Genomic DNA, 13,417 nt, shown 5'->3' with positions numbered 1-13,417 from the left:
GATAACTCCAGCCCACATGGTATGTTTTTTAAGAAATACATTTTCTAAGAAAGCTAACAATTGAAATTATGCCCAAACTTCTATTAGTTGATTATAAAAACCAAGTTCAGGCCTGATCCTTGCGTGGATTTTTTTCCCCCAAGACTGAATCGTAAACTTTTAAAGGGAAGAATATATGGTTGAAGCAACTTAAATCCCTCTTTTTGAAGAAGAAAAAAAAAAGCTAGAAGCCTATGTTATTTCATTTTTTTAGCATATGCGTAGAGAACACGTTGCACATATTTTCCGTTGCAAATTGATCCAACGTTGATGCTGGATGACACATTGACTCAAGGAGTAAAATCTTTGTCCCGTAAAAGCAAATGATACAAATCCTCGCATGCGAGTGAACAGGGAGTGTGTGTGTGTGTGTGTCTGTGTGTCGATAATTATTTAATAAGCATTTGGTTATCCCCATAACCAAATAATTTGATTTGTAGATTGAGTTTCTCCATCCATTCAGCTTAAAACTGTGGCCTTCCAAAAATGAGTCTGTTGGCAAATTTATACTGGCCCATCTCTATTTTCATATGTACCACCTTCATGCTCTTTAAGGCCTTACTTTTCTCAAAGCGAACTTGAAGCTACTGACCTTGCACTTCCTCCCAAATATCTAAGATAAAAGTTCTGGAAGGATTTGTGGATTTGTGGGCTGAATTTTACAAGGCTTGCGAGGTGTTTCCAAACCTTTGGAGCTTAGAGTAGAAAAGGCGGGGTCGTGCGCTACCTACGGAGAAATGGGAGGGAGAAAGCGCCGCGTAAGGCCTTCCGTTGACAGCGTGTAGCTTCAATCACCGAAGTGGGAAGCGGAGGGCGCACTTGCCCTCCCCACCCGACCCCCAGGTGTTTCCCCTTGGGTTTTCTTCGCGCCGCGAGCCAACTGCTTCCGGGTCGCGGCGGACGTCGTTTCCGTAGCAGCATGGCGGCCACGGAAGAAGAGCGGCCGGCTGGGAGTGGAGAGGGAGAGCGGCTGGATTTCCTACGGGACCGGCACGTGCGGTTCTTCCAGCGCTGCCTCCAGGTCTTGCCGGAGCGCTACTCTTCGCTCGAGACTAGCAGGTAACTGGTGGCCACAGTCAGCAAGGCTGACACAGGGCCCGGCCCCCCGGAAAGGCGCTGCGGAGCCTGATGGCTAAGTGGGCGCCCGCTGAGGGCTGCGCCACCGCCCACCCGGCACTGCTTCCCCTCCCGGGCCGGGCTGCAGTCACCCTCGCTCCCGCGAGCTACGGCGAGAGGGCTGGGGCGAGCTGTAAGTCGAGGGCTTTTGGAATCTACAGGTTTCGACCTTTTCATTTCTCAACCATGTTTTCGTCTCAACTTTGAGCTTCCTTTTTACCCTGCTCCGAACCTGTGAGTCCCTTGGCCTCGCTTCCGAGTATAAACAGAAAAAGACAAAGGGTTTGTCATCGTATTTTACCTAAATAGCCTCTCCAGTGCTTCCCTTTCGTCCATAAAGTCATTAATTCTTAATTGAATGTCTGTATGGTGTTCAGTGTATAGGAGCGGTAGGGAGCCTCTAAGGTTTGCGTAGATAAGAACTTTCCAGGAATCGTGAATCTAATGATAGGATTGGCGAAAGAGGTGCAGTGTTGCTGGAAGCAGCCTGTTAAAGTTTATTTCCAATAGCATTGTGAGTTGGGGTGGTCTGAGGACTGTGATCTGGCAGAGGCTAAGAAACTGTGAGTTAGTCATTAAGAGTAAACGTCTGGGGATGAGAATAACGAAAGGAGGCGGCGATCTTTGCTTTGCACTGTTGTGTTTTGAAGTGAGACTCCAAAGCTTCATGGGACTGGCTTGGAAGAGAGAGCCAGTTGGTTTTGCTCTGATCTTTTCCGTATTTTCGTGACTGAGTCTGTGGTGTATTTTGAACACTTCAGTTTTGGAAGTTTTATAGATTACTTTCGCATACATGGTCAAAAAATATTTATTATGGTAGGTGCTGGAGGACAGCTGAACAAGACGTACAGGCAGTTTCAATAGGGCAGGTTCCTAACCCAGATTTCCTTAGAGAGACCTTCCCTAATCACCCTTTCCAAAGGAGACTACTTCTAGTCACCACCTGAAATTATATATTGATGATACCCTTCTTTCACACAGGATTGTAGACTTCATGAAGGCAGGATTTTTGTCTTTCTTGTTTACCTCTGTAATACCAGGGCTGCCCTGTCCAATTTGGTAGCCACATTTGGTTATTTAAATTTGAATTAATTAAAATGAAATAAGATTAAAAATTCACTTCCTCTGTTTCCAGTAGATACCACTTTTCAAGTGCTCGGTCACCACATTGGCCTGTGGCGTTTGTTTCTATCTCAACATTTACGTCATCTCAAAAAGTCCTACTGGACAGCATTGCACTAGAACCTTGACTAATATCTGGCATAAGAGAAGGCAATACAGACATATTTGTTGAATGACTATTCCGAGCTGAGCCCTGAAGGATGAACAGATTTTTGCTAAAGAAAGAGTGAAGCATCGTTTATATTCCTTTCTCCATCTATGTATATTGATTGACTAGCAGAGCCCATACCTCGATCTAAATTAACATTTCCAAGACTCAGTCATTGATTGTAATGATATGGGATGTTTAGAAATACATTGATAAATCACATATTTTATGAGGATTAATTTTATGTTAATTTAAAGCATTTGAATAAAGAAAAACATCCATCCTATTTTGACTGTTAAACAGTTGAACTTTGCTTGTAGCTATCACAGGTCTGTGGTTGCATTTTCAAAATGCTAGTGTGTTTGGTCTATAAAATTCAGCAAGGACAAAATCATACAGACTAACGCATGTTGGCAGTAAACTGTAATCCTGCTCGCAGCATAAATTGTCTGATTAAACAACTAACTTAACAATAGATTTAATAACGTAGTATGATTTAGGATTTACACCAGGCATTGTATATTAGATAATAGATATGTAATATCACACTGCACTAGTTTAAGAGATATTAATTATATCCTTTTTATGCCTCATGTTTGTCACTTAAGTGTTTTATCATTTTGGTTTTTTTAAATGGCTCAATTCATAACCACATTTAAGATAATATGCACATACTGGGTTTTGTGGTGATTTTTTTTAAGTTTTTCAATTTTTCTCTTTCCTGATTCACATTCTTTACTTTCCTTAGTTCAGCATTAAGTCCTTTTGTGGTGTATGTGACTCATAATTGACTTTAAGATGCTTGTGGAGAAGCTCCAACTTTTTAAGCAAAGGTGACTGGTCACGAAATTTTTACTAATAGAGTTTTAAGATAAAACAATGTATTAACTGAGTCATAATTCTTAGCTAGTATTATAGTTCAATTCCACAAGCATTTATTGAGGGGCTACCATGTATCTGGGTATGGGGATAGGTATAAAGCAATGATTCAGGTTTTCCTGTGTTCATTTCTTTTTACTGATAGATGTGAAACAGCTGACTCCTAGGAAGGCTAATATTGAACTAGACATTTAGACCCTTATTTTCTGACCCACCATTTTGACAAAATTATTCTATTTCCCTGTTTCTTTTAGCCCGATCAATAGAATAATTTTAATTTTTCTAATAGCAGTGGCTTTATGAAAATTATAAGGTATACTGTTTGTTGATTCACTCGAGGTTTTTCTTTTATATTAACTTCTGAAAAGTGATGGTTACTAGTTAACTCAAGTGAATATAGACCTTGGATTGTGAGCTTTGTCAGTTAACAGGTTTCTTTTCATGAGTGGCTTAGAGAGCTTTTTGGTTATGTGATATTGTTGTCATTTGTGTTTGGGCAGTGGGCATTAGAGTAGGCCTTTTTAAATTGGGGAGCAAAATATTGACCATTTTCTTTTATGTTATTTTTACAGACCCAGCTCTTCTAGAGGAAGGGTTTAGATGATTTTTCCCCCGCCCCCAAGACATTCATAATCTTTCTATTCTGGTTTCCTCCGTATCCCCTTTGTATCCTGTGTTGTAACCATTGAGCTGCCTACCAGCCAGCAACTTCTCTGTCCTTTTGTTCTCTCCATTATCTGAAGTATATCACAGTCTGGCAGTGTGTCTCTCGAAGTGTGTTGGTGAGGGAGGCTTTTAATCAGTGATAACAGAGTACTTATAAAAATACACATACCTGAGCCCCTCCCCAGATCTACTGCATTCGACTTTCTGTATGGGCCTGGGAGTCTAGGTTCATAATAAGCATCCCAGGTAGTTCTGATGCACACTAAAGTTTGAGACGGTTTGCCTAATAGGAGAAACAAAAGTACAAACAGATTATTTAATACAACAGTGCTTCCCAGCTCTAATGTGCATATGAATCACCTGGGGATCTTGTTAAAATGCAGGTTCTCATTACATAGGTCTGGGTAGGGTCTGAGATGCTGCAGTTGTGACAGGCTCCCAGGTGAGGCTGATGCTGCTGATCCCCTGGCCCACGTTGATATTGTTTGCACGGTGATTGTGATATTCACAGGGCATTCCGGAAGCACCTAATCAACCTGAAGAGAGACTCGAGGAAGAGTCTGAGGCTTCCTGGAAGAAGTAACCCTGGAGCTAAATATTAAAGAATGTATTGAGTATTTGTGTGGGTGGGTGGATTATAGGCAAAAGGACAATAAATAAAGACAATAAAGATAGATAAGTGAGTATTGAGCAGGGAAACACCAGTCAGTTCTCTGACAGTTGTTCAAAATGTAAGGCAGGTGTGGTAGGAATTTAGTATGGAGAGGTAGACATAGGCTTTCTTTGCCATGTCAAGAACCTGGGAATTTGATATCATGTAAGTGACGGGCAGTTGCCAAGCAGTGGATCTTTCTGGTTAGATATGCATTTTAGAGTGATCATTGGATTTGAGATTGGTTATTGTATCAAGTGGGACAAAACCAGAACCAGGGGCACCAATTAGGAAGCTGTTGCAATAGTCCAGGAGTCAAGTGCTGGGACAGCAAAATTAGGGATAGAAAGGAGGGGATGAAGAAAGAAGGAGTCATCCCAGAATTCTAGGGTTGCAACTAGCAACTGGTCTAGAGAACAAGAGGCAAAAGGAGCAGATTTAGAAAGGAAGAGAATGTTATCTGTAGTAGCGCTTAGAAACATCATTTAGTTTACCTGCAAATTGATCTATTGGTGAAGCAACTTGATTGTGGGGGTGGGGGGGGAGGGGCGGTGGTGGGGATGTTACTTGTTCATCCAAGTAAGATAAACTTTTTATATGTACTGTCCAGAGGAGGAGAAGGGGCAGGAAGACATGGCTTAGTTCAGTTTTTCAGAGTTCAATTCTAGGGAAAAGAAGAAAGGAAGAAAACAGACAGATGCTCTCCAAAGAAGTAATAAAGTAAAAATCACTTCACTGGCCTGATTTTAGGTGCATGCATTGGCAAGATTACCCCTCTAGATGCCTGAACCAAGGCAGGTTGCCAAGCAGTCTCTGCCCCAAGCAGCAGTCAACTGGGCACCACAAAACCCTACATTATTTCTCCCAGAGGCCCACAGCCCAGAATTCCTTTTTATTCCATGTGACTTATTTAATTCTCTCCCTCTCAGTGTTTTAGGACTACTTGAGAACTCTAGTGTGGTCAGAAAAGGAATACTTTCTTATTATCCTTAGAGGAAGTCTGGATGTTTGCTCCAAACTGACTTCTTGGTTCTGTCTGCCAGCCACTGCTGGGTGTTTAACTTGATAAACAGGCTTTTCACTATAGTGTTGTTAATCCTATAAACCTTAGTCTAAACTGCTATGAGTTGAAAATGCTGGACCTCGAGAAGCTTTTAATAGTTAAGTATGCAGGACTTCAAAATAGTTTACCATTGGATGACTGAATTCTGGTGTTTGCATCCATACCGTGGAGCAAGTAAAACAAAAAGATCATTCAGGTATCTCTTATATACAGATAACAGTATGACTTTAGAGGAGAGTTTCTAGACCTCAGCACTGTTGACATTTTGGGCCAGACACTTCTTTGTTGACTGGGGCTGTCTTGTGCATCATAGTACATTTAGCAGCATCCCTGGCTTTCACCAACTAGATGCCAAATAGTACCCTTCCCTAGTGGTGAAAACCAAAATTGTCTTCAGAATGTCCGCTGGGGAACAGTATTGCCCTAGTGGAGAATCGCTGTGCTTCTAAAGCCTGGCTGCCCTTTAGAATCATCTGGGAAGCTCCCCATCCTCCACCCCGTCCCCACTTACCCAAACACCAGGTCCCAGACCCTACCTTCCATCTAGAATTTATGATACCTTTGTCGTGGAGTAAGGCCTAGGCCTCTCCTGGTTTTGTTGGTGGTGTATTAAGTTGTTTGTTTTTAAGCTGATACTAATTGCACCACATTTGAGAAACACCCCTTGGGCTCAGAATTCCTTGAGTAGTTTTCATTGGTTATCTAGCACTGAAATCTCAAGTTACTTCAATTCTTTGGACTTTCTTATCTTGAACTAGAAAATTAAAGAGATGGACTAGATAATTTCTGCTTTTAACTTAGGAAATAATACCTACTTATTTTTATAGCCCTTTGGATATGTTTTCTTACAACATTTTTTAGTAACAGGAAGATGATTGTTTTATCAACACCTCATGTTGTTCCTCACTTTTATCTCTCTTCCTTTTGCTTTTCTCTGTAATAATGATTTAATAAACTAAAATATTAGATGCTTAATTTTACCAGACTGTCGTCATTCACTTTATAGATTACAGCCAAACTGAACCCTATGATAGCTCTCCAGGAGGGCTAGATGTAGTATTGCAGGTCTTTTATTTGTTAGGTAATTCAATAAATTGAGTGCATATCATGCACAAGGCAGACCTTATCTCATGAAACATAATTAGCACCAAGAGCAGTGATTTTCACATGTGAGTACTGTTAGGTAAAAATGTTCCTCATGTCTAAAATATTTTGTTTTGGAGAAGAGCAGTTGGGGGGATGGTGGAAGTTGCCAACTAATGAAAAGGCCTGTATAGTGTAAGTTAGTCCTGTCCCTTCAAATCAGGGAAATACTAATAATAATAGCTTCCACTTATTTAGTGCTTGCTTTTGAGCAGGTAAGCACAATAACTGTGTGAAGTTTAATGATTTACAGATAAGGAAGCTGACTTAGAAAAGACTTAGAAAAGGTTTGGTAACCTAACCAGATTACATATGGCTAGAAATTGACCAACCTAGGATTTGAGGCTAGCTCATTTTATTGCAGATCTGGGCTCTGAACTACTGCTTCCCACATAAAGGTGTTCCACTGCCCTTAATTTATTCCTGATCTTATCCAGATAAATCACCTCCCTAATTCAAGTGGATTTCAGTGAGTTGTTAGAATTAAATTGAGATAATATATGAGAAATTTCCTAGCCCAGTGCCTAGTACATAGTAATACTCTCTCGATAATGTGAGTTTCCTAAAATGTATTGTTCTTTTTTTCTTAATTTTTTTTTTTGTTGTTGTACGCGGGCCTCTCACTGTTGTGGCCTCTCCCATTGCAGAGCACAGGCTCCGGACGCGCAGGCTCAGTGGCCATGGCTCACAGGCCCAGCCGCTCCATGGCATGTGGGATCTTCCCGGACTGGGGCACGAACCCGTGTCCCCTGCATCGGCAGACGGACTCTCAACCACTGCGCCACCAGGGAAGCCCTAAAATGTATTGTTCTTGAGTGTACCAGTATCTCAGTTTTAGTTTTTGCCTTTAAGCTTTGGTTGGAATTAAATTGCTCTCTGATTTCTCCTCCTGTTATCTAATGGATGCCAGCCTTTTCAGCCAGGGATCAGAGAGAGAATTATACCCTTTAAAAAAATGAGTGACTATTTTCTCATTTCCCCTAAAGTTGGTAATACCATTCTAGATGCAGAGAAGTTAATTATATACAATGGTTGCCTTAGGGCATTAAGGCTTAATTTTCTCTTGGAACCTCTGTTTAGAAGGTTATAGAATGCATCAAGTGGCTCTGCTAGAAGATTTTAGACCAGATAATTTGAAGTATTAGTTTATCAGTATTAGTCATAGGAATTATTAGAATATGGAAACGAGATAACCATGCTCAACCAAACATTGTAGAATGCATCTCAACAGGAAAGGAAATATATGAAACAAACTCTTTAAGTAAAAAGCTACCACTAAGGGGACTAGTTTTTATACGAAAGCACAAGGCTTAGATTTCTGATTTAGTGCACAATCTTGGAGGGGAAAGATACTGCTTTATAGTGTTCCATTTCATCAAAAATGTTTGTCTCGGGCTTCCCTGGTGGCGCAGTGGTTGAGAGTCCGCCTGCTGATGCAGGGGACACGGGTTCGTGCCCCGGTCCAGGAAAATCCCACATGCCACGGAGCGGCTGGGCCCGTGAGCCATGGCTGCTGAGCCTGCGCGTCCGGAGCCTGTGCTCCGCAACGGGAGAGGCCACAACAGTGAGAGGCCCGCGTACAGCAAAAAGAAAAAAAAAAAAAAGAAGAAAAATGTTCGTCTCTAGGAAAATGGAAACTGAAATGCATTTGCATTTTTAAAAGTGTTCCTTATTCCCCAAAATTCATTATAAATTTTTTCCGAGAGGTCACATTATTCATAAACAAATTTGAATAATGATAGATTTATTCTAACATCCTTAAGAATTAAGCACCAGCTACAAGCATAATTGCTCTTGGCAAATCAGTGAAAATTGAGATTTTTATATATTTTCCACCTTTTTGGCCTTATATATACTGATTAGGTGCAGGGAATTCTCTTTTTCAAATCTACTTTTAGCCTTCAGGTTGCTCATAAACTGGTTTCAGTGAATTCATGTATACTTCAGATGAGTAGGGTTGATTTCTTAACCCTTAAATGTCCCTTTATTAAAAATTAAAACAAAGGTTTGATTGATACTATTAACTTATAAGAATAAATTGGTTTTTTCGGCTTTTGCAAGTTGGGAATATTGTTTAAATTATCGTAAAGTTGGAATGAGTTTATTATTTTTCTGAACCAGAAAGACTTCATTGGTTTGATAGTTAAGATGGAATTTTATATTTTTCTCTTTTAGATTGACTATTGCATTTTTTGCGCTGTCTGGGCTGGATATGTTGGACTCCTTAGATGTGGTGAACAAGGATGATATAATCGAGTGGATTTACTCCCTGCAGGTCCTTCCCACAGAAGACAGTGAGTGAGTTTTTAGCATTTTGTTTTTAGTGTGACTAGTTGTACCTGGCATAACATGTGTTGCACTCGGAAATCTTAGTATTTGTTCCTAAACTATTAACATATTTTATTCATCTGTGTTTTCCTTGTAACACTCCCTTTCTGTTCAAACACAGTGATGACCAAGTCTAGTTAGTCATTAATCTCTGGAGAGAACAATTTAGCGATGTCTAAGGTTGGATGGAGATTCACAGCTGTACACCATGCTGTGTTGCATATTTCCATGCTCACGACTGCTTGTTGAGCAGTATTGTAGTCCATATTTATGTTTGATTAGTTTTGTAGCATTCACTCTATTTTTCATTCCCAACCATTCTTTTTGTCTCTTCAGTGAAAAACTCATTGCTGTCAAAAAGTTTCATTCCAATCTCTTGGCCATTTTTCCTCTAAAGTTCCATTAGTATTTCTTTAATGGTTTCTTAGAGCTCTTATTTATACTTCAGTCATTTTTATGCTTCTTAAAACTTTATACATTTTTATCAAATAAATTCTCAAAATTCATAAATTATTGATCAGCTAAATACACACAAGTTTTATAAACTCTGTTGTTCACTCCATTAAGTGTAAAATACCTAATATCTATTTAACTTATAAATGTTAGAAATTCTAACATTGAATTGAGTTAGAGCAAGCAGATAAACTCACAGAAAATCATGCAATTTTTGTCTGTGGTCACTACTTACCTTTCTTTTAAGAGTCAGCATTTATAAATTAACTGTGTGGTTCATTGGTTGGAGTAATCATGTATAAATCTCACCCAGGTGAACTTTGGGGAAATAATAAGCTAAAGCTTTATTTAGAAATAAAGTGCTTTGATCTGTTAGCAGATGCTGTTGGACATGGTTTGTGGCTTTCTACTTTATTGTTCTTGAAGTTTGTAGTAGTTTTTTTGTTGTTGTTGTTGTTGTTTTTTTTGCGGTATGCAGGCCTCTCACTGTTGTGGCCTCTCCCGTTGCGGAGCACAGGCTCCGGAGGCGCAGGCTCAGCGGCCATGGCCCACGGGCCCAGCTGCTCCGTGGCATGTGGGATCTTCCCGGACCGGGGCATGAACCTGTGTCCCCTGCATCGGCAGGCGGACTCTCTCAACCACTGCGCCACCGGGGAAGCCCTGTAGTATTTTTTAATACATAATTTAAAAATTCTGTGCCTGTTGATGAATTCTTGTTAAAAAATGATTAAGCATTTTTAGATCTATCAGAATTTTATTACATAAATATCTAATCATTTTTCACCAACTACATGAAGCAGCATATATGATATATTGCTGAGTAGTTATAGATTCTAACATGTTGGTGAGTAGGATTTATTGAATGTTTTGCTAACAGTACTCTGCTAAACTTGTGGAGAGGGGCTGTGATAAATTATAAGATATGGTTCTCATTCCCTGAGAGCTTGTGGCTGCAGTGAGGTCACAGTTCTAGTCACCTACAAAATGGGAATAATTTGTGTTTTCCTTTTTTAATCAGGATTTTTTTTTTCACTACTTTAAGTGAAAGTCTGGAACTTTTAAAAAACTTAGATATTAGACAGATGTAAGGTAGTTTTGTTATAGATTATGTATAATTTTTATTTACTAAAAATACATGTCCTAATCAAATTATACATTGTATTTTCTTAAATATATTTCACTGATTCAGATATGAAATTATACACTGTGGTACATAGGAAAGCTATTGTTATAAGTTTTTGTTAAAATATATATTATTTTTAAAATTATTTATGATAGTCATTTCCTTGGAATAAAATAGCTATTGTCTCTCTAGAAATGTAGGGACCATAGCATTTTAGTGAGAGACTCATGCTATAGGTTACAGTTACCAGAACACTAGTCACTTATTCACTATGCTTCCTACTTTCTGTCTTTTCTTATATTTTTATCTACCTTTAAGGACTGTTTGCCAGCTCCAGCTAATTAATACCCATATTCTTTTTGAAGCCTTCTTACTTTTCTCATTATTTGATCTTTTGTTGTGAGAGCTTTGCTGTTATCTGGACTTTCATATTATCCCTAATAATTGTGTTTGCTACATACTCACTAGAACGGCCAAAATGGAAAATATCAAATGTTGATGAGAATGTTGCACAACTGTAACTACTATTTTACAACTACTATTTAGCAATATTTACTAAAACTGAACATATGTACATTCTATGAACCAGCAGTTCTACTCCCTAGTAGGTATCCAACAGAAATGAAAAAATGTATTCACCAAAAGATATGTACTAGAATGTTGATAGCAGTATTTTTCACAGGAGTCCAGAGTAGGAATATACAAACTACCCATCATTGGTATAATAGATAAATGATATATTATAATTCACACAATGGAGTAGTATACAGTAATGGGAAAGAACAATTTAGACCTACATGCAGAAATTTGGATAAATGTCACAAACATGTTTTGAGATAAAGAAGTATATAGTGTATTATTCTATTAATACAAAGTGAAAATGTAGGTAAAACGAATCTGAGCTTTTGGGGCGTGACAAGAAGGAAGTAGGATGGGGCTTCTAGGTTGCTGGTCATGCACTTTTTCTTGAGCTGAGTGCTAGTTATACAGGTGAGTTTACTTTGCAGAAGTTCATTACTTGATGAAAGTTAACTTTGATGAAAGTTAAAAATTTTTTTGAATTAGGGTGTACTCACCATCTCTTAAGATCCATCAGAATTCTCTTTCCCATTGTACTTTCAACTACATGGACTTCATTGGATTGAAGCCCATTGCTAATTTTTTTTTTAAGTCATTGTTGCTTAACTGTTGCTTAAAATATTTTTGCTTACATCTGAATTGTAAACTTCTGGAGGGCAGTGAATGCGTCAGTCTTACATTTCTTTTCCCTTTTGGTGCCTAGAGCATTTTTGTGTTATCAACAGTTGTTTGGACTGCTAAATTACCTACACCTTTTCCTACTTTTCTTCTTTTCTCTATTTTCACGTTTAGCCTAGAGCGTCCTCTGGCTCCTCAAATATTTTCTCATTCATAAGACATTTGCAGACTGCATAGAACATGCTTTCTGTAACTCTTAGCTCTGTATTTGTCCTACTTTGTGGTATCACATAAAATCTTAGGGAATTTAAAAATCTTAAAAGTCTTAAACAAAACCCAGAGACCATAAAGGAAAAATTTGACTAAATAAATATTTTTAAATGTTATGTAGGGAAAGATAAAGTTGGATAACTGACGGACTTGGAGGAGATTGTGCCAATATATATACCAGACAAAATATTAATATCCAAACTATAAGGAATTGTTAACGATAAAAAAAAAATGACACATTGCCATTTAGAAAATGACAAAATTTATGAATAGGTAGTTTGCAAAAGAAGTACAGATAGTCATTAAATACATGAAAAGAGGATTAATGGATACTAGAAGTTAGGGAGATGCAATAGAAACAAGGATGTTAACATTTTTTATCTAACAAATCAATTTAGCAAAAAGTTTTTAAAAGTTTGTAGGAATGTGGGGAAAAGAGCACTTTAATATTCTTTTGGTGGAAGTAAAAATTATTGCAGCCTTTGGAAGAGCATTTTAGCAGTGTAACTTTTTATCCTCACATATTCTCGTGTGTGTTGTAATTAGTTAAATAATGGCCCCCAAAATATATGCCCATCCAGAACCTCAGGATATGACCATATTTGGAATAAGGGTCTTTGCAGGTATAATTAAGGTAAGGATCTCAAGATCAGTGACTGGTGTCCTTCCAAGAGAAAGGAGAGGGAGATTTGAGACACAGAGGGGAAGGCCATATGAAGACAGATGCAGAGATTAGAGTGATGGGTCCACATGGTAAGGAACATCAGGACTCCCCACAGCCACCAGAAACTAAGAGGGGGCATAAAATGGATTTTCCCTTAGAGCCTCCAGAAGGAACCAACCCTGCTAACAACTTGATTTTGGACTTCTGGGCTCCAGAAGTATGAGAGAATAAATTTCTGTTGTTTAAAGCCACCAGATTTATGGTAAGTTGTTACTTATCTCAGGAAACTAATACATGTGCGCAAAAATCTGTATAGAAGAATGTTTTGGCATTGTTTGTTACAGTAAGAAATTAGAAACAAAATAAATATCCACCAAAAGTGAAACAGTTAAATAAACTATGGTTCAGTAAAGAGTACAGCCCAGTAGTAAAGTGACTGAGGTAGATCTATATATGTACCGACATGAAACTGTTCCTCAAATATAGTTAAATGATAAATGCCAACATGTATGTACAGGGGTGTTTTGTTTTACTGATCTATTAACATCAATGTA

The 13,417-nt window shown here is 38.6% G+C and overlaps 1 protein-coding gene across 2 annotated transcripts in view; it reads left to right on the top strand.

The window, feature by feature from the left end:
* The first annotated feature begins 948 nt into the window (after positions 1–948).
* PGGT1B (protein geranylgeranyltransferase type I subunit beta) overlaps positions 949–13,417 on the top strand; it is a 60,710-nt gene continuing 48,241 nt past the window's right edge. The window contains exons 1-2 of one of the 2 annotated variants that reach the window (XM_029218055.1): positions 949–1,098; positions 9,004–9,122. In XM_029218055.1, the coding sequence (XP_029073888.1) occupies positions 959–1,098; positions 9,004–9,122 (259 nt within the window). In that variant the 5' untranslated portion in view covers positions 949–958. The remainder of the gene's footprint in view (positions 1,099–9,003; positions 9,123–13,417) is intronic. The other variant, XM_029218056.1, reaches the window with a different exon arrangement.

The sequence above is a fragment of the Monodon monoceros genome, unplaced genomic scaffold (assembly GCF_005190385.1).
Source record: "Monodon monoceros isolate NGI ecotype Baffin Bay Population unplaced genomic scaffold, NGI_Narwhal_1 Super_Scaffold_12, whole genome shotgun sequence".
Lineage (NCBI taxonomy): Eukaryota > Metazoa > Chordata > Mammalia > Artiodactyla > Monodontidae > Monodon > Monodon monoceros.
This window is presented reverse-complemented; position numbering and strand designations above follow the sequence as displayed.